The sequence below is a fragment of the Dama dama genome, chromosome 19 (assembly GCF_033118175.1).
Source record: "Dama dama isolate Ldn47 chromosome 19, ASM3311817v1, whole genome shotgun sequence".
NCBI classification, from domain to species: domain Eukaryota; kingdom Metazoa; phylum Chordata; class Mammalia; order Artiodactyla; family Cervidae; genus Dama; species Dama dama.
In genome coordinates this window covers 27,495,622-27,522,318 of record NC_083699.1, presented here as the reverse complement: position 1 = coordinate 27,522,318, position 26,697 = coordinate 27,495,622, and the positions used below count along the sequence as shown (strand labels likewise).

General features: G+C 37.2%; 1 protein-coding gene across 8 annotated transcripts in view; it reads right to left on the bottom strand.

Moving 5' to 3' along the window:
* Positions 1 to 26,697, bottom strand: part of NAALADL2 (N-acetylated alpha-linked acidic dipeptidase like 2) — a 1,498,179-nt gene that overhangs the window by 1,080,095 nt on the left and 391,387 nt on the right. For 2 of the 8 annotated variants that reach the window (XM_061168370.1, XM_061168369.1), the window contains exon 1: positions 2,330 to 3,062. The exons of 4 other annotated variants lie outside the window; for them this stretch is intronic. In XM_061168370.1, the coding sequence (XP_061024353.1) occupies positions 2,330 to 2,561 (232 nt within the window). In that variant the 5' untranslated portion in view covers positions 2,562 to 3,062. Of the gene's footprint in view, positions 1 to 2,329; positions 3,070 to 26,697 lie in introns of those variants that run through there. 2 more of the 8 variants (XM_061168360.1, XM_061168359.1) reach the window with 2 other exon arrangements.

Here is a 26,697-nt window from a genome sequence, read left to right as displayed (position 1 = left end):
CTATAAATGCTATTAAGTCAAAAGAAAAATTTAACAACATTTCAAAATGCATTTTTTCATTTACTTTGATAATTTTAAAACTCAAGCTCAGATATAAGACTGATTATGGCACAGAAAATAGAATACTGTTAGAGCAATCCATAAATAAAGACTCCTGGATATATCTTGGTTTGTTATTAGACAACCTTAGCAAAATCTCTTACCTTCACACATACAAAGGCAAAAATTATTCTCACTGTGTTTTCCTTTATAATTAAAACAAGATCCAGAAGTAATTTCAAACTAATGAAGCACCTTGTTTCTCATTAATTCTCACTGATTAATAGGTTCACTGAATAATCTTAAGGCAAATATGTCTAGAATGGAAGCATTTCAACACTCCAAGAAGAGAGATCTGAACTATTTGTAGACCTACCAAGGATGCATTTCAACTCAGATAAGATCAGAAGAGAACACATTCCTTATTGAAAAGTTTAAGCAGAGTGCACAACGGAAAATACCCCAGGATAGAACTGATCTCACAAGTATTCCCCAGCTACAAAAGCTTTATGAATCAAGGCACACTGTTTTCTAACTCAAACCATGGCATTCAAATTATTTACCATAGCTCTTACTTTAAATTTTATGCATGCTTTTCTGATTTGTGCTAATAATTGATTTTGAAAATAATTGGAAAAACCAATATATAGGAGAAAGAGAAATTCACCCTTCACAAATGGAACATATTGCCAGACTCACAACAGATATAAAAGGGTCAGTAAAAAAAGAGACAAAAACCCCCACAAAACAACAGACAATCTATGCACATTCTGGGACTCTAAAATAAGAAGAAAATATTATCCCTGATCCTGACACAAAGAGGGATGATGAGGGGACAGGAAAGCTGCCAGGGTACCCCTCAGTTTATTTCAATCCCAAACACAGACACAGATGATGTACAAGACAGGCTCTGATGGGCTCTTCTGGGGGTTGCCAAACAGTCATACACATTTGATACGAAATTATTATTATATGAACAACTCAAACAACCTAGATGCTTCCTATATACTTTCCCATGGAAAACATTACAGAAACAGGTAAGGCATATGTTATAATCACGTACATTTTATCCATAAAACACAAATTATTTCATAGAGTTATACTGAATGATTCTTTTACCTTGCTGCTTTTCTTCAATAGAAAGCAATAAATAACTTTTAAAATTACTCTTTACATTAAAAGTACTTTTTAATAGCATTTTACACAGTGTTTCAATTTTTCTTTTTTTTTTTAGGAAATACACAGAAATAGAAATACAATTCTGGGATTTTTTTAAGCAAAGTAAGTAGAGAAAGGATTAATGAAAATACAGAAAAAAAAAACAGGTATTCTGGAAGATTATTTAACTCTATAAAAATGGGTGATACATATTTATAACCAAGCATGTCTATGATGGTCTTGTTATCCTCAGATGTGTTACATTTCACAGATGTAGTTATGTTTTTGGTTACATACACTTAAAGGAAAACAGGGGTTTGAGTATTCTCTTGTTGGTAAGCTTCACAAGAACATATTTAAGGAAATAAAAATATCATTATCAAGGAGACTTCTTTATAAAGACCTTGATCAAAATGTCACTAGTAAAGGTGGTAAATAATTAACAAGAGTAGACTACTAGAAATCATGGCAACAAATATGCCTTCTGCACATTTTTTTTTTTTTAAAGAAACTTTCTCACTCAAAAAAGTAGAGAGTGTGATGCAACTTGTATTTGTTTCAATCAACAAGGCTAGCCACACTAGCCTGGTCAAGCCAATGTCAATAAAGCCAGTCCCTTTAAAGGACAAAGGTAAAGTAAGACCTATAAAACCAACCACACTCCCCAACCAGACACTGCCCTCTGAGACTTGTTTTCCACCTTAAAAAAGTGGTAATATTAATTACAAGGACACTTGGCTGGTAAATCCCAGAGATGGTAAAATTTGATTACAAATAAAAATCTCACAGGCAAGGACAAAAATCAATATTCTGTCAATATTGGGAAGAGTTTCACATGAAAATGGACTGGAAGTAGGTTGTACCATTTCTCCAGCAGTATAGCTCAAGTAAGATAAGGTTTTCCCTACTCCACCAAATTTGTATTTCTGTGTAGGTTGAGTAGTTGAGAAAAACGGACGAGACAGCTACTTCTTCAGAAACAATCCCCACTTGTTTCCCCACCCTCAAAGCACACCTTGAAACGCAGCAGGGGTGCACGCACGCACACACCACACACACACACACACACACTCTGTAATCGACACCACTTACACATCTGATTGCAACCATTTCAGAGGCTGTTGGCACTTACCTTGCAAAGCAGTATTAGGTAAACTTGCTTCATTCTCTCCCATTTTACTACTTCTGTTTAAAGGGGGCCAAGCAGCTTCAACTGTGTCAGTTCCCCTGCAGCCGGTGACCTTCTGACTTTCCCCTGTATTCGTGTAACAGTATACTACCTGCTTTCTTCTGTGAATAATTACCATTCTGCTTCCTGAGTTACCTGGGCTTGCAAGACCTGTTTTACTGTGAAGTGAGATCATATCCTTTGATCCAATGGACTGCTACTAGTGTGCGCTTCACAAAACGTGGCTTTGTTTCAATTTTGGTGTTAACTTTTAATTCCCTACTTTTGCTTTAGTCCAGAAACTTATCAATACTTCCTGCCAAAAGAGTGTCTGTACTACCACCACAGCATGGAGCAGAGCCAGTGTTTTGTTTTTTTTAGTGCTCCCAATCTGCTTACCTTATAGAAATAAAGTAAAATTTAAAGTGAATTTTGCAATGTCCACTAAAAAAAATACGGGAAAATAAGGAACACCATGGGAATTAGTTACGTGTAGGCTTTGGAGTAGCTCTAGTTCTAGCTGTGAACTAGAACTAGTTCTAGTTCTTCCTTTTCCTCCTACACCCTCTTCCTTCCCTCCCTTCACCCTCCTCTTGTCCCCCCCTTCTGAACGGAAAGAATGCAGAACCACAGCTCTGATGACACCATGTTCTGACATCAGCTGTTACTTATTAACTGAGAAACCGTAAAGAAATGAGTCCATCCAATCTTACAGCACCTCAAGGTCCTCACTGGTAAAAGAAGGGTACTGATATTTACATTGCTTTTCAACAGAAACATAGTATTAGGTTCAACTGTTCTGCCTCAAACAAAACACCCATCCCTAGCAAAGATGAGCAACACACTGGAGATTTATCTTTATTCTTTTACAAGAGACGAAGTAGATGACAAAAATAAGTCAATTTATTTAATCCCTGTCCCCAATAAGACATCTAGAGTAAAAAACAATCTGTATTTCCTTCCTCTAGAATTCCTTGACTTTTCATCTTGGTCAGAGTAGTTAAAAAAAAAAAACAAAAAACTCAGGCTCAAACATCTCCTAGTTTTTTTCAATCTTCAATGTAAAAATAATCTATCCATCATGTTTGCCAGCTTATTAGTGAAAAATGATTATATAAATTATGTAAACAACAGAAATGGTAAAAAAAAAAAAATTAGAATAGTTATTCTCAAAAGTTTCAGAATAAAAACAAACATCACACACACCCAAATCCTCATCACAGTTAGTTCTTCATTAACCTCTCCAGTTCTCAGTTTCTCCACCTGTAAAATGAGCTGACCATTTACTATCTAAGGCCCATTTTATTAACATGTCATAAACCTCTGATTTAAAATCCAGATTGTGGTTTGTTCTAAAATAAAGCAGTCCTTTGCCTACTACAATTGCATGGTGTAACACACACACCAAGCTCATACTTCACCAAAAGTGACCTGAAATTGAATGTTTGACAATAGAACACTATAATCATCACATTCTGACTTCCCCATAAGAGGAGAAATACATATATCAATCCTCACTCCTTATGACAAAAATGGAAATGTATTAACATACCTGCCCCAGGCATCTAAAATTAGTCAACAACAGGTATAAAGTACCAATTATCTACCAGCTGAATTATGGCATGCAGGAAGTTGTTATGAAAGTAGAACAGAGACGTCTTATTTTTGAGCAGAGGTAAAACATAAAAGCTCCAAAGCTTTTGTAGCTGTGCAGAAAGTGACACAAATATACATCCAGTTACACTGAAACAGTTTCAATACTAATAAAGAGCCCTGAGTACACACACACTCTCTCTCTCTCCTGGGCCTCCTCTGCCTAGAAAAATTCTGCCTTCATCACCTCTTCTTTGCCTAACTAATCCACATGCAGGAATTCTTTTTCAACCCAGTTCTGGTTGAGGTCTCTTCTGTGTGCTTCCAGATCCCCCTTAACAGCTCAAAACTTTTCATTCCACCATGGTTCTTACCACATTGTATTGTATGTACAGCTTAATTATTTCTGTCCTTAAAATGTGTTATGTCAGAGAGCCTTTCTGTGTTCACCACTACATTCCTAGCACCTATCACAGTTCCTAACACATACTATGCCTTCAACAAGTATTGTAAGATGAACAAATTACTATCATCAAAAAGGGTGAAATGAAGGACCTCAAAGAAAAGAAGGACATAGATTAGCAAAGAAGATAATGGAAAATACTTAAGAGGGAAAAATGACAAATTAAATTTCAAAAATGAAAAGAGATGGGAGGAGAGAGTAGGTAGGTTTGTCTGCAAGAGCAAATAATTAAGAACTAGAAGGATCAAAGAGATGACACTTTGAAAAATTTCTGGAAAAAACAAAAGGCATGACTGACATTAAAATAGCTTCACTGAAGGGTGAGAAAGAAACTAATATAGTTATTAAAACTATCAAAATTTTCAGAATCTATGGGAGAAAGTTACTGGAATGAATGCGTCCTCTATATCAGGGGTCCCCAGTCCCTGTTAATTACTGGGCAGCACAGCAGGAGGTGGGTGGTGATGACAAACACAACTTCATCTGTATTTACAACTGCTCCCCATTGTTCACATTCCCCCTCCCCATTCATAGAAGAATTGTCTTACACAAAATCAGTCCCTGGTGCCAGAAATGTTGGGGACCACTGCTCTATATGTATAGAGACTTTGCTATAAAAACTATTATTGTATGTAAAAACAATTTAGGTGACATAATAAAAGACTAACACTTCCAACCACATCACTTATCTGTATGCCCAGCATTGTATTCTAAAATGCTCCAAGAGAGAGTGAGCGAAAGAAAATGTTATGCTGTTCTCTGTCACTCATTTTGAAGGTTCTACCTGGAACTACAGATTTGGAAGAAACCAATGTTACAGTTTAAATTTTTTTGTGTGTAGTTACTGAAGTGATTATTTAGGCCTGATTTTCCAGGGAAGATATATATGAAGATTTGAAATAAAAATTATGAAGAAGTTATTCAAAGTTATAAGCGTTGGCATTGTATGCTATGGAACATGGAACTGTGTTATGTAAAGTGTTGCAATACCTGGAATAATTACACAGAAATGGTACTTATTTTCTCAGTAAATTGTATAACACAAGTAGAATAACAACTTAGTCAAAAGCATAGGTATCCACGGAGAGAAAAGGCTAGAGAGAAAAGGATTAGAACCTCTCAAAATTGCAATCCTGCAAACTATCATAGGAAGGAAATTCCAGGCTCAGCAACCAGAGTGGATTTTTGAGATTATAGTTCCAAGAACTAGGTAGATGTGCTTGAAAGGTATAAGAATATGTTCCCTTCAAATATGCTCTCTAAAATATGGATTATTTTGAACAAAAGACACCTGAGAATGAGCAGACTCAAGAAAAGCTCTTTCCTTCCCCCTTACTCTCTAAAAATAAGAGTATACATTTCCCCCTTTGTAAAGGAAACTTAAATTTATACAGGAAATTTTTCATTTGTAAAAATGTCTTTCTACCAGGAAGAAAACCAGTGGAGACAACTCTTATCACCAAAGAAACTCATCTGCATAAAATACAGTCCTTATTTATCACATATTGTTGGTTGGTTGCAGCCAAGAATTTCTGGGGTGATTCTGACCCTCAAAGCTGACAAATATTTTTGAGTTCTAGGTAAGCAGAGGGAGGGGTGGGGAACAGTACATTCTATAGGAGAACAATGGGTAATGATAAACAAGATTTTCTTATGTTTGGGTGTGCTGGTCTAACATATTCTACCCCATCTTTTCTGGATTTCGGTATTACCATCCACCCAGTTGCCCTAAATGAAAATTTAGGATTTATCCTTACTACTTACCTCTCCCATTCCCCAAATAGTCACTAAGTGCTATCAATAACATTGAAATCCACTTCCTTAAATTTCTATTTCCTTTAGGTGAGGCCATTGTCAAGTCTTGCCAACATAGTAACTCCCTACAAACGAATTCTTCCTTTCCTCTAATCCATCCTTTCTATATCTGCCATGATTTTCCTAAAACATAGCCATCCTATTTCCATGTTCACATATGTTCACTGCCCCTTGTCATGTGTGCGTGCTTAGTCGCTTAGTCCTGTCCAACTCTGCGGCCCTTTGAACTGTAGCCCACCAGGCTCCTCTGTCCGTGAGATTCATTTTCAGGCAAGAATACTGGAGTGGGTTGCCATTTCCTCCTTCAGAGGATCTTCCTGACCCAGGAATTGAACCTGTGTCTCCTGTATCTCCTACATTGCAGGCAGATTCTTTACCTGCTAAGCCATTGGAGGAGCACAATCAATAATGTTACTCCTTTATCACTGTAATTTTTCATCCTCATTAACCCTCCAGTAACATGTAATTCATTTAAATCAGGCTTCTCTGATATCCCCAAATTTACTTGAAACTGTAATTCTAAATGGTTGAATACATAATATATACACATGTGCCTCTCTATATATGTGACATAAAATAATGTTGGTCAAGAAAATTAAGGCCTACTCAGTGCTTTGTCGGAGAAGGCAATGGCACTCCAGTACTCTTGCCTGGAAAATCCCATGGATGGTAGGCTGCAGTCCATGGGGTTGCTAAGAGTCGGGCATGATTGAGCAACTTCACTTTCACTTTTCACTTTCATGCATTGGAGAAGGAAATGGCAACCCACTCCAGTGTTCTTGCCTGGAGAATCCCAGGGACAGAGGAGCCTAGTGGGCTGCCGTCTATGGGGTCACACAGAGTTGGACACAACTGAAGCGACTTAGCAGCCGCAGCAGCAGCAGCAGTGCTTTGTATTAGGATTGACTGGTGGACAAAAGTATTCTTTTAATACTACTATAACTAAATGTTTATTTCTCTATCATCTTATTTCATAAAATTGCATACAGACTCTTAAGAGAATTAATACTGATTGAGAACAAAAAAAGTAACTATCTCCTTCAGTAGTAAGAAGCATCCATTAACAAGGAAACAAGATAAGCTGTAATTAATAGCAAGGAGAGTATTATCATTATAATGATCTTTCCACTACAGTGTTATTAAACAAAGAAGCCAAGGAACTATATAAATTATATGCTAATACACACATACACACACACACACACACAACAGGTTGCTTAACAGCTACTTATGGTTTATAAGTTGCTTCACATAATTAAAACATACAATGACTCATATAAAATTAACAGACATATGAAGATGCCAAGCTGAAAGTCAGGTAGGAGTGATATTACAAAGTAGTCTAATTTGCTGCTGGGAACAACGCTATTTCAGACTGTGGAAGAGCTAGTAACAAAATACTGAATATAAGCTTGTAATCACAGTGTACCATGATTTATGTACTTTTTATGAGGATCCCATGAAATCCTGGCTTAAATGCAAGAAAGTTTTTAAATGATATACCCCTGTTAGCACACTCTCCCTTATCCAGAGGATTCTACTTATAGTAGGAAGATTAGCTGTGACAGCCATCTAAGTATCATATGAAAAAGGGAAAACAGTTAAGAAAAGTTTAACTGTATATTTAATATTATTATCATGGAACTAAAAATGAAGGGTACACACACACACACATTTAACTAATCTACATATTATCACCTGTTATTCCACAATCTCTGGCAAAACTCTCTCAAGAGGGACCTAAAGAAAAGTATTAAAGCAAAAGAATATGCATGCTAACTGTCTGATACTGCATAAAACAGTCAATTAATCAACTTGAGAATTTTAGGGCATGTTAAAAATCTACAATAAAGCTAGAAAAAACATCTATAGCTAAAACCCTTGGTGTTAATAGAAACACCAAGGTGACAGAATGATTTATCTTTGTCATCTTTTTAAAATGTAATGAAAATGCTTAAATAGTAGGTTTAGTTGGACATAATGTTATTTCTTCAAAATGCACTGCAATGACCAGTCCTGAAAACAGAAGCTTCATCTCCATGACAAAGAGCAACCTAAAACAGCTCCAATAATATTAAAAAGTACAGCCCATTTATGCTGAGGTAAAAATAACTTCCAGTCTTCAGCCTCTTCACTCTAACCTCAAAAAAAGAAGGAAAAAAAAAAAAAAAGAGCAATTAATGCCAACTGTGCTGTGTGTGTGTGTGTGTGTGTGTGTGTTAGTTGCTCAGTCGTGTCTGACTCTTTGTGGCTCCATGGACTGTAGCCCACCAGGCTCCTCTGTCCAAGGGTTTCCCGAGCAAGAATGCTGGAGTGGATTGCCATTCCCTTCTCCTGAGGTCTTCCCGACCCAGGGATTGAACCCGGGATTCTCTGTGTTGCAGGCAGATTCTTTACCTTCTGAGCTACAAGGCTACAAGGGAAGCCTGTGCTATAGGAACTTGGCAAATACTAGCTAAATGAAAAAAAAAAAAAAAAAAAACAACCATTTAACAGTTGTTCAGGGGGAAACAACTTTCTCTTCTAGGGTGATGCTGAGGTAAATGTGAGGTTTCTTAGTCTTTAGAAACATTCCGTTCCTCTCACTTATTATCTTAAAGTATTAATAGTAGATGAGCATGTCCAAAATAAACACAGTAACTATAAAAATCACTTATCAAAATTAACACAAAGTGCTTTGGTTTCAAATTATGAAATATCAACAAAAGCAGTAGTCAACAAGAACAAATTAATCATGAGGGATCAAAGAAAAGTTTATCTCTTTTCTTTTTTAATCTCTTCTTTCTTTTCTTCTATTTATATATTTACTGAATAAAGTCAAAGTGGCATAACAAGTTTCCTAGAAAAATAATTCCAGGAGAACTACTTTTGTTCAACATCACAATGGGCCACTCACTACTTTCTACAGGGAATGTTTTCTTTCTGAAAGCTCCTCTTCTACTTTCCTGCTGACTGCCTGCCAGCTAGCATTGTTAGAGAAAAGGAGGAGATGAAGGATTAAAGTCTCTAACCTCTATCTACCCCCCAGTAGCTAGTACTTAAAATAGACTTTCCCTGAAGTGAATGACTGCTGTCTTCCCTATGGTGACCAGATTTACAAACTGAGAAGAAGAAAAAAAAAAAAGAGAAAAAATGAGGAGAGATTAACATAGATTCTTTGGACTGATTTTTTTTCCCCCCAGAATTATAGATTAAATAGGAAAAAGTCCATAAAAAAAAATCCTAGGATGATGCTGAAAATGTGGTATTTTATCACCTTGGGCAACAAGGAATTAACATGTGAGCAATTTTAAGAATGAATAAATAGAAAAATAGAGATAGACATACAATTGCAAAAGGTAGCTTTAAATAATTATCTCATCATGTTCCACCCATGTTCTTCCCACCTCTTCTAAAACCTTTCACTTCAGTTCAGTTTAGTCACTCAGCTGTGTCCAACTCTTTGTGACCCCATGAATCTCAGCACGCCAGGCCTCCCTGTCCATCACCAACTCCCGGAGTTTACTCAAACCCATGCCCATCGAGTCACTGATGCCATCCAACCATCTCATCTCTGTCATCCCCTTCTCCTCCTGCCCCCAATCCCTCCCAGCATCAGGGTCTTTTCAAATGAGTCAACTCTTCGCATGAGGTGGCCAAAGTATTGGAGTTTCAGCTTCAGCATCAGTCTTTTCAATGAACACCCAGGACTGATCTCCTTTAGGATGGACTGGTTGAATCTCCTTGCAGTCCAAGGGACTCTCAAGAGTCTTCTCCAAACACCACAGTTCAAAAACATCAATTCTTCGGTGCTCAGCTTTCTTCCCAGTCCAACTCTCACATCCATCATGACCACTGGAAAAACCATAGCCTTGACTAGACAGACCTTTGCTGGCAGAGTAATGTCTCTGCTTTTTCATATGCTGTCTAGGTTGGTCACAACTTTCCTTCCAAGGAGTAAGCGTCTTTTAATTTCATGGCTGCAGTCACCATCTGCAGTGATTTTGGAGCCCCCAAAAATAAAGTCCGACACTGTTTCCACTGTTTCCGCATCTGCCTCCTTTATTCTATCAACTAATTTTTATTTCCTCAGTGTTTTTAAAAATACACAGGGTGAATATGGCCTTGTCTTCCAACTCTCTAGGCACACATCTAGTGCACTTCTTAGTTGATGTTTTTAAGCCTGCCTCAGGCTTCCCAGGTGTCCCTAGTGGTAAAGAACCCGCCTGCCAACACAGGAGACATAAGACACAGGTTCTATCCTGAGGTTGGGAAGATCTGGAGGAGGAAAGAGCAACCCACTCCAGTGTTCTTGCCTGGGAAATCCCATGGACAGAGGAGCCTGGCAGGCAACAGTCCATGGGGTCGCAAAGTCAGACATGACTGAATCAACTTAGCACACACTCAGACCTGCCATATTTATAAGAATTTAATAAATGCTTGATGATTGTTTAATTGAAAACATAGCACAATTATATTTCATCTTTCTCCAAAAAACTTTAAAATAGAATGTATTAAAAAAATAAATAAAATAGAATTAATAAAGAGCATAAAGGAGATAATTAATTCACAGTGTTTCTAGTGTTACTGCTTCCCTCTGAAGAGGCCAGAATATGCCAGGTTCAAAATGCCACTTTAGCATAAGGATTGCTTTCAGTTGAAGGCAATCAACTCTCCGCCTTCTCCTTTTCTATTTAAAAGCAAGATTTAAGTGTCTTTCGTGGTGTCTCCCTCTCCCTCATCAGGAAGAGAAAAGAGAACTACTCTGGAGACAACTCTAGGCACCAGAGCAGACTTTATATTGTTTTTCTCTATTTTTAACAGTTTTCTATTCTTTTGAATTCTATTCATATCTATGTTATTTATTCCTTTAGTTAATTTGAATTTTAAAAGTCTATAACACTGATTTTTTTTTTTTTTTTTACAACTCAGTTACACCTTAGAGTTTTATTTGGTGAACAGAGGATAGTACATCCCCAAGACATGAGGGTGGGCCAACCACAAAGGAAAATCCTACAACACTCATTTTAGTTGCCTTTTTTAAAAAAAATAAAGCACTAAAGCCATAAATTTCCTTCTAACTGCTGACTTACCTGTATCCCACAAGTTATGACAGGTTTATGTGTCCACTATAATTTAGTTTAGCATATGTTCTAATTTCCCAAAAATGTATTATTGACTCAGGCTTATTTAGAATTATATTAACTTCAAGATTTTCCTGGTATCTTTCTGTTATTGATTTCTACTTAACACCACTGATAAAGAATATACTCTGTCATTTCAATTTTTAAAATTGATTGAGATGTGTTTTGTGGTCCTGCACAAGGTCTATCTTGGTGAATGTTCTGTGCACATTGAAAAAGAACATGTAATTTGATTCTTGACTGCAATGTTCTAAATATTTTATCTATTTTTAGTATCAATTACTGAGAGAGAGGTGTTAGTATTGTATCTTCAAGTAGAGTTGTGGATTATTTTTTTTCTTTTTAGTTCTGCAAGTGTTAATTTATGTATCTTGATGCTTTATTATTGGGTGAAAATGCATTTAGGATTTTTATATCCTCTGATAAATTGACTTTGTCATTATAAAACGGCCTTCTGTTAATAAAATTTCTTGTTCTAAATTCTACTTTATCTGATATTTATTGTTTTCATAGTGTGCCCTCTTCTATTTTTTAATGTTTTTTATCTTTAAAGTGAAATCTCTTTCAAATAGTATAAAGTGGGAATGCCTTTTTTTTGACAATCCAGATTAATAGTCTTTCCCTTCTAATTGTAATATTATGTTACATGAATGTAATTATCAATATAGTTGTATTTAATTCTACCATTTTGCTATTTGTTTTCAATTAGCTGCATTTGTCCTTTTTTTCTTTCGCCTTGAGTATATATGTCTTAGGACCCCAATTCAGCTGTACTACTTGCTTCTTAGCAATTTTTTTTTTCTGTATCTTAATTTCTTGATTTTTTTCTCTCCTCTCTGACTCTCTCATTGCTTGAGGTTTTACAATATTCAACTTAAAATTATCACCAGTTCCCTTAAAATAGTATATAATTTCACAAATAAGAGACTGATACCAGTATACTACCATTTCCCCCTCCTGTCCTTTGTGATTATGATATCATACATTTTTTACTACATATGTTATAAACCTTCTCAAAAAACAGTTACTGTCTTTGTTTTAGCTAGTCCATTATTCTTTAAATATATTAAAAGTGAGTGAAAATATTTTCTTATATTTACCTACATATTCACCAATTTTATGCTCTTTGTGTAGATTCTAGTTCCATTTTCTTACTTCCTGAAAAATTCCCTTAAAACTTTCTTTTATTTCTTGTATGCTGATGATGAGTTCTTTCAGTTTTGGTTTGCCTGAAAAAGTGTTTACTTAGCACTTATTCTTCAAAAGTATTTTTTCTGCACATTGAATTTCTAGATTGATATGTCTTTTTCTTTCAGCATGCTAAAAGATTTTTCCCTTGCCATCGGGTTTAGATAGTTTCTGACAAGAAGTCTATGGTTCTTCTTAACTTTTCTCTATTGTATGCCATGTGTCTTTTGCGTCTTGCTGTCTTCATTTTCTTTGTCATTCATTATTTTCGTTTGATTTGATTTTTACATCATTGTGTTATTTTCTTTATCATGCTTTGAGTTTGCTGAGTTTCTTGAGTTTGTCAGTTTAGAATATTCACCAAAATCTAAAAAATTCTGCCATTAATTGCTGTCTTTAAATATCTGTCTCTCCTCTCTTCAGGCTTCTTTCCTCTGGGACTCTTATTATAGATATGGTATAAATAAACATATAGATAACATAAAGATACAAATATACAGGTATAGATATTCAGCAAGTCACTGAAGCTCTATTAATATTTTTCAGTCCTTTTTCTTTTGTACTTATGTTTAAATAGTTTCTTTTGTTATAACTCTATGTTAACTAATGATTTCTTCTGCAGTGTCTATTCTACTATAACTACTATACAGGGAAATTTTCATTTCTTATATATGTATATATTTTTCTTATTTGGAAGTTCTATTTGGAACTTCTAACATTTTTAACATTCTAACATTTTTATATCTTCCATTTTTTCCTCATTAGTTTTATGTTTGTCTTTATATCATTGTGCACATATAAATATATAACAGTAGTTTTAAAATTATCTGCTAATTTTATCATTTTGGGTCTATATCTATTAGTTAATTTTCTCTTGATTATGAGTCTTAATTTTCCGTTTCTTTGCATGTCTAGTAATTTTTGAGTGGATGCAGAACATTTTGACTATGTCACTTGTATGTACATTGTTGAGTGATGAATTTTGTTGTACTTCTTTAAAAATGTTGGACTTTGTCTAGAAGGGCTGTTATTTGTAGATCAGCCTAATCATTTTGAGAATGTTTTTTAATTTTTGAAGGCAGCCCTAGAGAAGCTGTTACTCTAGAACTATTTTAGCAACACCACTAAGGTATATGACACTTTAGATACCTTGAACAGTCAACAGGTCTCCCTACTCTTGTTGGTGGGAAGATGAATGATTCCTAGCCCTGTGTAAACTCTAGAAATTGTCCAGTTTAGAGCTCTTTTGGAATTGTAATTGCCCAATGGGATACTCTTTGTGCTACATCATGTAATTTCACCTTTTATTCTGATTGTTTTTTTGTTGTTGTTGTTGTTTTTCAGTAGCTCAGTCCTGTCTAACTCTTGGCAACCCCATGTACTGCAGCACGCTAGGCTTCTTTGTCCTTCACTATCTCCCTGAGCTTGCTCAAACTCATGTCCATTGAGTCAGTGATGCCATCCAACCATCTTATCCTCTGTTGCCCCCTTCTCCTCCTGCCCTCAGTCTTTCCTAGCATCAGGGTCTTTTCCAATGAGTCAGCTCTTCGTGTCAATTGGCCAAAGTACTGGAGTTTCAGCTTCAGCATCAGTCCTTCCAATAGATATTCAGGGTTAATTTTCTTTAAGATTGATTGGTTTGATTTCCTTGCTGTCCAAGGGACTCTAAGGAGTTTTCTCCAGCACCACAACTTGAAAACATCCGTTCTTCAGTGCTCAGCCTTCTTTATGATCCAACACTCACATCCATACATGACTACTGGAAAAACCATAGCTTTGACTATATTGACCTTTGTCAGAAAAGTGATGTCTCTGTTTTAACACACTATCTAGGTTTTTCATCATTATTCTTCCAAGGAGAAAGTGTCTTTTAATTTCATGGCTTCAGTCACTTTCCACATTGATTTTGAAGTCCAAGAAAATGAAATCTGACATGGTTTCCACATTTTCACCATCTGTTTGCCATGGAATGATAGGACTGGATGCCATGATCTTAGTTTACTGAATGTTGAGTTTTAAGCTAACTTTTTCAATCTCCTCTTTCATTTTCATCAAGAGGCTCTTTAGTCCTCTTCACTTTCTGCCATTAAAGTGGTATCATCTGCCTATCTGAGGCTGTTGATATTTCATCCAGCATGGAATTTCACATGATGTACTCTGAATAGAAGTTAAATAAGCAGGGTGACAATATACAGCCTTGATGTACTCCTTTCCCAGTTTTGAACCAGTCCATTGTTCCATGTCCAGTTGTAACTGTTGTTTCTTGTCCTATTTAGAGGTTTCTCAGGAGGCAGATAATGTGTCTGGTATTACCATTTCACTAATAATATTCCACAACTTGTTGTGATCCACACAAAAACTTTAGCATAGTTAATTAAGCAGAAGTAGACGTTTATTTGCTCTGATCGGTGCTCAAAGGCTTGAAAGGATTACCGTGCAGATATCCGGATTTCTTTCTTTGTTTAGCTCTCTTATCTCATATATTGTCTCCACATAGTGGTGTCTTATTTTTACCAAAGTTTAATCTATCTTTTCAACTCTGGACATATGTAGGCCCTTCCTCCTGCCATCATATTCTGAAAATTTCTTCTGGATAGAAATCCAGGATAATTATATGGTACACCTTATTTGATTCCTTTTTCTCAGGGATCACAAGCCAAACTCCCTATTGTCCAATATCTGAAAATAATTGTTTCAGATATTTCATCCAGTTGACTAGTTTTATGTCAGAAAGTAAGTCAAGTAGAATTTCCCTCACAAGCAGAGCAGAAGTGTTACAAGCTTTCTGAACAATTTAGCAAAATATATATGAAGTAAATTAAATATTTCATATTAAATATTATATGAAGTATTAAATAGTGATCATACTATGTGAAATTTCCTAGGAAATTTTCCAAGACAATAATCAGAAAAGTATGCAAATTAGTTGATAAAAAATATTTATCAGTGTTTTTAGTAATATAAAAATATAAGCAATAAAATAATAGCAACAGGAGATTTTTTAAATAAGCTAGAAAATAGTAGAGTGGAAAAATCTACAAGTGTTAATACAGGACTATTCACTGACTTACAAAATATTTAACACATTATTGTGGTATATTTTTTATCAAAATATATGATACATGCTAAAATATTAAAATACAGTTGCTACATTATAGAATTAACGACTATCATCTAATTTCATCTTTACATCCTTCTTGACTTTTCATATTTTAAAACAAATTATGTACTACTTAAATAATCAAAGAAAGTATTCACTTACTATTTTAAGAAAAAAGTCTTTATTATTCTTGTCTATTCTTCATATTAAATTAGAAAGATAAAAGCCAAGAGACTCCTAAATGTGCTTTAGAAAACTGCCAAAGATATCTATATAATTTACCTCTAATTTATGTCTCTGATATTTCTAAATGGAATCTGAGCTTCTTAGTGTTGGCAAATAGCTAACTTATAAAACCGTATTTTTTTGTGTATAAATAGAGTGGCACTAGTGGTAAAGTATCTGCCTGCCAATGCAGGAGATGCCAGAGATGGGGGTTTGATCCCTGGGTGGGAAAAATCCCCTGGAGTAGAAAATGGCAACCCTCTCCAGTATTCTTGCTGGGAGAATCCCATGGACAGAGGACCTTGGCCAGCTACAGTACATGCAGCCACAGAGTCGGACATGACCGAATAACTGAGCATATCCACTCAAATAAGTGTTTAATAAGTGTTCGGTAAATAAGGAAAGACATTGTTGTAAACTTTATTAAGCACTCTTAAAAGGGATCTAGGAGGAAAAACTGTCATATAATTTAAAAGCTATAAAACTTGGATGTTCTATTGAACAGGAGGGTGGCTATAAATGTCACTCAGCAGATATTTCACAGCTTGCTTCTTATAAACCCACATTTTTACAAAGAATAATGCAAGTGTCTTAGCCACCATGTTGATTTGGGGGATTTTAGTTAGAAAAGGGAAACAGCAGGACAATTTTGGTTGAGCCGTGGAAGAAAGCAGACAAGAAACCACCTAAGGAAAAACTGTCACTCTTTAGAGACCTAGCAAAATTAAAAAATGAGCTTAACATTTCCTGCTCTTTAGAAAACAAATAAAGATTATCTTCTTATAATCATTAATAATATATCATCATGAACAAAAATACAGACAGAAAAAATGTAATTTAAATAACAAATGATTTTGTTCTCAGAATTATCCAGTATTAACTTTTAAATATATATGCTAAAGAGAAAGAGGGAAGGGGATGTTGTATGTATAGATTGCTACAGAAACAATATAGATGTATAGAGAGATACAGATATACACATGGTCACAGGTGTAGGCATGAATAGAGATATAAATTCTAATAATTCACAAAACATTTTAAAATATGCTTTTTTTCTGTTAAAATTACACAGTGGATATCATTCCATTGACATCTTTTGTATGGATTTTGGAGTCAGGGAATTGTGGATTTAGGTCCCAGTCACTACTAACTCCTCATGTGACCTTTAGCAAATTATTGCACTTCTCAGTGCTTCAATATTTTCTTCATTAAAATGGAGAAAACACATGAACCTCCACATGGGTTGAGGTGATGTGTTTGTGTGTGTGTCTCTTAAGTCACTTCAGTCCTGTCTGACTCTTTACAACCCTATGGACTGTAGCCTGCCAGGCTCCTCTGTCCATGGGATTCTCCAGGCAAAAATACTGGAGTAGGTTACCATGCCCTCCTCCAGGGGATCTTCCTGACCCAGGGATCAAACCTGCATCACTTATGTCTCCTGAATTGGCAGGAGGATTCTTTACCACTAGCACCACCGAGGTGATTGTTTCATATAATAATTCAGGGCTTGATCTAAACAGGCTCTCAACAAACTTCGACTATAATGATTATTGTTTTTGTTTTATTGTTATTATAAGACTTACAGACTACTGTGATACAATTTTTGGAAGACTTTCCCAAGTCAAATGATCCTCTCTTATCTATCCCCCAAATCTATAGTAGGGGAGTGTTTTCTTCTATAAGACATAGCTCTTACTATTGATTGGACATGTCCATATAGACATGAAGCTCCAGCTAGGCAGATAAAAGATTTTGCCTCCTGGAAATCTGGGAGAGAACCAAGTTTTGGCTTATAATATGTAAAGATGCTATGTACACAGCCATGTTCAGCCATGAGACCAAGGACCATAGAACAGTAAGTCACAGAAAGCAGAATAATGAAGCTGATTTGTAGGAAAATATAGATAAAAGATAAAGAGAGAAATTGTTTTGAAATATTATTAATTTCTGTAGTTCCAGAAGACTGTAGTCTTTCAGAAGATCTAGCTTTTGGATTCTATGATACAGTGACTTAAATATATGTACCAGGCTATTTGGACTCATTGTCTCAATGAATATGATAATACCACTCTGACCTTACACAAATTAAATTCATAAAGAAGTGGTTTCAAGAGCCTGTTCTGTTAACCTTCATATCTCTAAGTCCAATCAATAATTAGAGAGAGTGTAAGAGAATGTTGGGTGAAGGAACTGACGAACAGCTTTCTTTGTAGAGAGCAACTGCTATGCTGTGAGACTAATCCATCTTTTGGGGGGAAAATTGGCAGAATGCTAACTTTGAGTCATGAGCCTGAGTAGAGAGATTTCCGGGGGATCATATGGAATGTTTTAGAATGTAAAATGCATGTGCTACCACTGGAAGGTAAAAATGGAAGAATCCTGGTTCATGCCTTATAAGACTTAATCTAAAGAAAACCCGATCTAATTGGCTGGATTTTTTAACAGTAGACAGGCCAGATATAGTAGGCAGTACAATGATCCCAAAAGACAGCCAAGCCCTAAGCCTTTGAACTTGTGTATTTATCATGTTACAGGAAAAAAGGGAATTAAGGTTGTACACATGATTAGAGTTACTAACCAAGTGACCCTGAGATGCAGAATTTACACTGAATTACCTTGATGGGCCCAATCTAATGACATGAGTCCTTGAGTCCTTAAAAGTAGAAGAGAAACAGACAGAAAGGAGGGTCAGAGATATGCAATCTGGAAAAGACTTGATCTTCTATTGTTTAAGATGGAAGAAGGGAATATAAGACAATGAATGCAAGTGGCCTCTACAAGCTGGAAAAGGCAGATTCTTCCTTAGGCTTCCAGATACCTCAGTCTTAGCCCAGGGAAATGCATGTTGGACTTCTGATCTATAGAACTGTAAGACAATGAATCGGTTTTTTTCAAGATTTTTTTTTTAATGTCTGACTCTGTGACCCCATGAACTGTAGCACACCAGGCTTCTCTGTCCATGGGGATTCTCCAGGCAAGAATAGTGGAGCGTGTTGCCATGATCTCCTCCATGGGTCTTTCCAACCCAGGGATTAAACGCAGTCTCCTGCATTACAGGCAGATTCTTTACCACTTGAGCTACTAGGTAAGCCCAAGAATACTGGAGTGAGTAACTTATCCTTTCTCCAGGGGACCTTCTTGACCCAGAAATTGAACCCGGGTCGCCTGCATTGCGGGTGGATTCTTTACCAGCTGAGCTCCCAGGGAAGCTTTTTGTTGTTATAACAACAATAAAAAGTGAATGCACCAGCATATTCTAGTTACTAAATTGAAATTATGTTTGTGATTTAAAGTGACCATGCCTAGGTGGGGAAGATCTCCTTCAGAAGAAAATGGCAACCCACTCCAGTATTCATGCCTGGGAAACTCCATGGACAAGAGGAGCCTGGTGGGCTACAATTCATGGGGTCGCAAGAGTCAGACATGACTTAGTGACCAAACCACCATAGGACTGTTTCATCCTGTGGCAGTGAAAAGAAAAGCCATCATATCTGCCAGTATTTTCATCCAAAACAGGGAAAGATTGAATCCATAAAGTTTAAAGGGGCAATGAAGAACAAGAGTAGATTTAGATTGTCAACATACCATGAATAGTTCTTGTTCAATCTTCTAGTTATAATAATTTTGCTTTCATTAATTTATTAATTCATTTAGGCTAAAGTTAGTTTGAATTTGATCTAGTTGTTTATAGCCAAATAGTTTTAATGACCACAACTATTAAGGATAATTATCTCAACAACAGGTACAAATGGCCACAGGCAGAGCTCTGAATAGGAACTGCAGCCTAGAATAGGAACAATAACTAAGGCTTCTTCTTTTTTTTTCAAATTTTTGTTGAATTTGTTTATTTATTTTTGGCTGTGCTGGGTCTTCACTGCTGTGCAGACTTTTCTCTAGTTGCAGTGAGCCGAGGCTACTCTTGTCACTATTCAAGAGCATCTCATTACAGGGGCTTCTCTTGTGGCAGAAATGTGTTCTAGGGCACTCAGGCTTTTGGGGCTTTGGTAGTTGTGACATATAGGCTCAGTAGTTATGGCTCCTGGGCTCCAGAGCACAGGCTCAATAGTATCACACGGGCTTAGCTGCTCCGTGACATGTGGGATCTTTCCTGATCAGGGATCGAATCTGTGTCTCCTGCATTGGCAGGAGGATTCTTAACCACTGTGCCACCAGGGAAGCCCCCCCCTACCCCCCCCCTTTTTTTTTAACAAAGGTAAATCATAAAACATGCTATAAAAAGCACACCTCATTCTATCCTTAGCAAAAGTGCCAATTAGTCAATAATATTTTTTACACAGAGAAATTGAGGTTACAAAAAGTAACTCTGCCAATGTCATGTATGGTAGAGTGTTGTGTTAGTTGCTCAGTTGTGTCCAACTCTCGCGACCCCATGGACTCTAGCCTGCCAGGTTCCTCTGTCCATGGAATTCTCTAGGCAAGAATACTGGAGTGGGTAGCCATTCCCTTATCCAAGGGATCTTCCCCATCCAGGGATTGAACCCGGGTCTCCTGAACTGCAGGCAGATTCTTTACCACGGAGCCACCAGGAAACCATGCATGGTAGAACAGGCAGTCAAATTCCAGTCTTTCTGATATCAGAGCTCTATATCATTCATTCATTGAGCAAATGTTTATTAATTAGTAGGCATCAGACACTGTGACATTTAGCTTTCTGATGTTTAATAAGATCTTGTTGTATACCAAGTAATTTATATATATTAACTCACACAATCCTTGTTCTATTACTCTAATCTTTCTAATTACAGTGTCCATTTTACAAATAACACTCAGAAAGGATAAGAAGCTTGCGTAAGATTTTGCAAATGACAGAGTCAGGATTTAAACCAACAAATGTGGTTTTTAGTGAGTCAGCCATTCATCTCTACCGCTGCCTGTCCAAGGTTCTGAATATCCAGATGAAGTCTGTCACACCAAGGTTATATTCTAGTTGGAGAGACAGCAGTGAACAAAGCAAAGATGCAAATACTCAATGTAACAGGGTAACGTAAGACAAGGGCAGGATGTGATGTGAAAGAATAACAAGAAGTCAAAAGATTGTTAGGGAAATAATTCTTAGAACAGAGATAAAATATGAGGAGCCAGCCATAAGAATATTTGAACAGTAGCAGGGGAGTGGGGAGCATAATGGGCAACAGAAGAGATAGCCTAGAGATAGGAAAGAACTCGGTCCTCCTTTCCAATTGACAGAAGGCCATGCTGCCTGTAGCAAAGGTTTAGTTAAACAGGATTAAACAATGAGAACTGCAGCTCTAAATGGATAAATTTAATATTGGTTTTATAGTTCTTTACTAGATAAAATTTTCCCACAAAATTAATAATAAGAATTCTTAATCAAAAAATCTTTTTTTCAAAATAAATTATGCATGTGTAATAAAATAAATCATTTCAACTGTCTTCCATTTATCTATGTTGGAAGAAGAGCACTGTCATTTGGCTCCATAAACAACCAAAGCACAGTCATTTCTGAATGGTTTCTATTCCTGTTGTAAATCCAAAGGCCTCTCTGGCATAAATAACCAAGTGGTTCACAAAGTCAATTCACTCTTAATTTATTAATCATCTGGTCAGTTTTAGGTTACGGTAAATTAATTAAATTAACTTTATCATTTTTACTGTTGGCTATAAGTTAACTATGTTGATGCATGATATATAGGCTATTGCAAATATAGGTGAATACATACAACCCTTAAGAATATAATTTAAGGGGGGGAGGAGCCAAGATGGCGGAGGAATAGGACGGGGAGACCACTTTCTCTCAGACAAATTCATCGAAAGAATAATTGAACACAGACCAAACTTCACAAAACAACTTCTGAGCGCTAGCTGAGGTCATCAGGTGCCCAGAAAAGCAGCCCATTGTCTTCTAAAGGAGGTAGGACAAAATACAAAAGATAAAATGAGAGACAAAAGAGCTAAGGACGGAGATCCATCCCGGGAAGGGAGTCCTAATAGAGAAAGTTTCCAAACACCAGGAAACCCTCACACTGGCGGGTCTGGGGGAAGTTTTTGAATCTTGGAGGGCAACCTGACTGGGAGGGGAAGAATAAATAAAACCCACAGATTACCTGCCTAGAAGCAACTCCCAGCAGAAAAGTACCCCAGACGCCCGCATCCGCCACCAGCAAGTGGGGGCGGAATGGAGAGGAGAGGGCAGCATTGCTTAGGGTAAGGACCGGGCCTGAGTGCCCTGAGGAAAATCAGAGGGAGCTTTTGTGAGTTACCAACTTAAACTGTCGGATAGCAAAAGAGAGAGAGATAATTAACCGGCCCGAACACACTGCCGGCCGTTCGCAGAACAAAGGGTCTGAACAAGTCCAGAGAAGAGCTTGCAGGCTGCGGACCGGCCCAGCCCAGCCCCGCCGGAGGCAGTGGGGAGGGGAACGGGGCAGGCTCGGCCAAAAGGACTGCATCCCCTGCCGCACTGCAAACAGGGCCTCCAGTTTCTAACCAAAGACCTCCTGAGATTCTGGATGGTCGACATCCGCCGGGAGGGTCGCGGCGAGACACAGGGTGCAGGCACCGGACCCAGCGCGGGTGGGGATGGGCTGGGGACGCGGAGGGCAGAAGGCGCAAGAACCCAACTGACGCGGTTGGAAACAGGCTGAGACCGCGGAACGGAGAAGGTGTGCCGCACCTGGGGAGAGTGCACCCATCAAGCTACTGACTGCCTGAGCCGCTCTGACGGGGAAAGCACAATAAGCAGGCACAGCTTTTTGTTCTGCACTTTTGTGGAACACCTGAGGGCTGGAACTGCGCGTAGCGCGGGGCGCACTCCATATAGAACAGCCGGGAGCCTGAGAAGTGTAGACGGGAAAGCAGCGCCAGCTCCTCCCCGCAGCGCGACAGAACTAGCAACCTGAATAAGAGTCCACCTCCGCTAGCCTGTGTCAGGGCGGAAATTAGGCACTGAAGAGACCAGCAGACAGAAGCCAAATAAACAAAGGGAACCGCTTCAGAAGGGACCGGTAACAACAGATTAAAATCCCTGTAGGTAACACTGACTACACCGGAAGGGGCCTGTAGATATCGAGAAGTGCAAGCTGGAACGAGGAGCTATCTAAAACTGAGCCGAACCCACACTGACCACAACAGCTCCAGAGAAATTCCTAGATATATTTTTACTTTTTTTTTTTTTTAGTAAAAAAAAAAAATTTTTTTTTTCTTTCTTCTTTTTATTTTTTCTCTTTTATTTTCTTTTAAAATTCCCTATTACTCCCCCATTACACGTTACTTTCATTTTCATAGATTTTTATGATTTTTTTAATTAGGAAAAAAATTTTTTTTGTTTTTTTTTTCCTTTGTCTCTTTTTTCTATTTTTCTTTTGCTCTTATTTCCTTTTAAAGTCCTCTATTACTCCTCTACTACTCCTTAATTTTCATTTTCATTACACTATAACCTTGCAAAAAAAAAAAAGAGAAGCCCTATTTTTAAACCGAACTTCATATGTATTTCTAAAATTATTTTGTGTTTTGGTTTTTGTTTTTAATATTGTATTTTTAAGAGTCTAACCTCTACTCTAGATTTTTAATCTTTGTTTTTCAGTATATGGTATAATTTTGGACATTTAAGAATCAAATATTCAGTACCCATTTTTATTCAGGAGTGTGTTGATTACTCTCTCCCACTTTTGACTCTCTGTTTTCTACCTCAGAACACCTCTATTTCCTCCTTTCCCCTTCTCTTCCCAATCCAATTCTGTGAATCTTTGTGGGTGTCTGGGCTACTGAGAACACTCTGGGAACAGACAGCAGCATAGATCTGTCTCTCTCCTCTTAAGTCCCCCTTTTTCTCCACTGCTCATCTCTATCTCCCTCCTCCCTCTCCTCTTCTTCATGTAACTCTGTGAACCTCTCTGGGTGTCCCTCACAGGGGAGAATCTTTTCACCATTAACCTAGAGGTTTTATTATCAGTGCTGTATAGTTGGAGAAGTCTTGAGACTACTGGAAGAATAAAACTGAAATCCAGAGGCAGGAGCCTTAAGCCCAAAACCTGAGAACACCAGAAAACTCATGACTACACAGAACATTAAGTAATAGGAGACCGTCCAAAAGCCTCCATACCTACACTGAAACCAACCACCACCCAAGAGCCAATAAGTTTTAGAGCAAGACATACCACACAAATTCTCCAGCAACCCAGGAACATAGCCCTGAACGTCAACATACAGGCTGCCCAAGGTCACACCTAACACATAGACCCATCTCAAAACCCATTACTGGGCACTCCATTGCACTCCAGAGTGAAGAAATCTAGTTCCACGCACCAGAACACCGACGCAAGCTTCCCTAACCAGGAAACCTTGACAAGCCATTCATCCAAACCCACCCACTGGGTAAAACCTCCACAATAAAAAGGAACCACAGACCTCCAGAATACAGAAAGCCCACTCCAGACACAGCAATCTAAACAAGATGAAAAGGCAGAGAAATACCCAACAGGTAAAGGAACATGAAAAATGCCCACCAAGTCAAACAAAAGAAAAGGAGATAGGGAATCTACCTGAAAAAGAATTTAGAATAATGATAATAAAAATGATCCAAAATCTTGAAAACAAAATGGAGTTAAAGATAAATAGCCTGGAGACAAAGATTGAGAAGATGCAAGAAATGTTTAATAAAGACTTAGAAGAAATAAAAAAGAGTCAATTACAAATGAATAATGCAATAAATGAGATCAAAAAACACTCTGGAGGGAACCAAGAGTAGAATAACGGAGACAGAAGATAGGATAAGTGAGGTAGAAGATAAAATGGTGGAAATAAATGAAGTAGAGAGGAAAAAAGAAAAAAGAATCAAAAGAAATGAGGACAACCTCAGGGACCTCTGGGACAATGTGAAACGCCCCAATATTCTAATCATAGGAGTCCCATAAGAAGAAGACAAGAAGAAAGGCCATGAGAAAATACTCAAGGAGATAATAACTGAAAACTTCCCTAAAATGGGGAAGGAAATAGTTACACAGGTCCAAGAAACCCAGAGAGTCCCAAACAGGATAAACCCAAGGTGAAATACCCCAAGACACGTATTAATCAAATTAACAAAGGTCAGACACAAAGAACAAATATTAAAAGCAGCAAGGGAGAAACAACAAATAACACACAAAGGGATTCCCATAAGGATAACAGCTGATCTATCAATAGAAACCCTCCAGGCCAGAAGGGAATGGCAGGACATACTTAAAGTAATGAAAGAGAGTAACCTACAACCTAGATTACTGTATCCAGCAAGGATCTCATTCACACATGAAGGAGAATTCAAAAGCTTTACAGACAAGCAAAAGCTGAGAGAATTCAGCACCACCAAACCAGTTCTCCAACAAATGCTAAAGGATCTTCTCTAGACAGGAAATGCAAAAACGTTGTATAAACGTGAACCCAAAACAACAAAGTAAATGGCAACGGGACCGCACCTATCAATAATTACCTTAAATGTAAATGGGTTGAATGCCCCAACCAAAAGACAAAGTTTGGCTGAATGGATACAAAAACAAGACCCCTATATATGCTGTATACAAGAGACCCACCTCAAAACAAAGGACACATACAGCCTAAAAGTGAAGGGCTACAAAAAAATATTTCACGCAGAGAACAAAAGAAAGCAGGAGTCTCAATAGGCATATCAGATAAAATAGACTTTCAAATAAAGTCTGTGAAAAGAGACAAAGAAGGACACTGCATAATGATCAAAGGATCAATCCAAGAAGAAGATATCACAATTATAAATATATATGCACCCAACATAGGAGCACCGCAATATGTACGGCAAAGGCTAACGAGTATGAAAGAGGAAATTAATAGTAACACAATAATAGTGGGAGACTTTAATACCACACTCACAACTATGGATAGATCAACTAAACAGAAAATTAACAAGGAAACACAAAATTTAAATGACACAATGGATATAATGGACACAATTGATATCTATAGGACATTTCACCCAAAAACAATCAACTGCACCTTTTTCTCAAGTGCACACAGAACCTTCTCCAGAATAGATCACATCCTGATCCATAAATCTAGTCTTGGTGAATTCAAAAAAATTGAAATCATTCCAGTCATCTTTGCTGACCACAGTGCAGTAAGATTAGATCTCAATTACAGGAAAAAAAAATTGTTAAAAATTCAAACATATGGAGGCTAAATAACACGCTTCTGAATAACCAACAAATCATAGAAGAAATCAAAAAAGAAATCAAAATATGCATAGAAATGAGTGAAAATGAAAACACAACAACCCAAAACCTATGGGACACTGTAAAAGCAGTCCTAAGGGGAAGGTTCATAGCATTACAGGCTTACCTCAAGAAACAAGAAAAAAGTCAAATAAATAACCTAACTCTACACCTAAAGCAACTAGAGAAGGAAGAAATGAAGAACCCCAGGGTTAGTAGAAGGAAAGAAATCTTAAAAATTAGGGCAGAAATAAATGCAAAAGAAACTAAAGAGACCATAGCAAAAATCAACAAAGCTAAAAGCTGGTTTTTTGAAAAAATAAACAAAACTGACAAACCGTTAGCAAGACTCAGTAAGAAACAAAAATGAACCAGGAAGAAATAGAAGATCTTAACAGACCCATTACAAGCAAGGAAATCGAAACTGGAATCAGAAATCTTCCAGCAAACAAAAGCCCAGGACCAGATGGCTTCACGGCTGAATTCTACCAAAAATTTAGAGAAGAGCTAATACCTGTCTTACTCAAACTCTTCCAGGAAATTGCAGAAGGAGGTAAACTTCCAAACTCATTCTATGAGGCCACCATCACCCTAATTCCAAAACCAGACAAACATGCCACAAAAAAAGA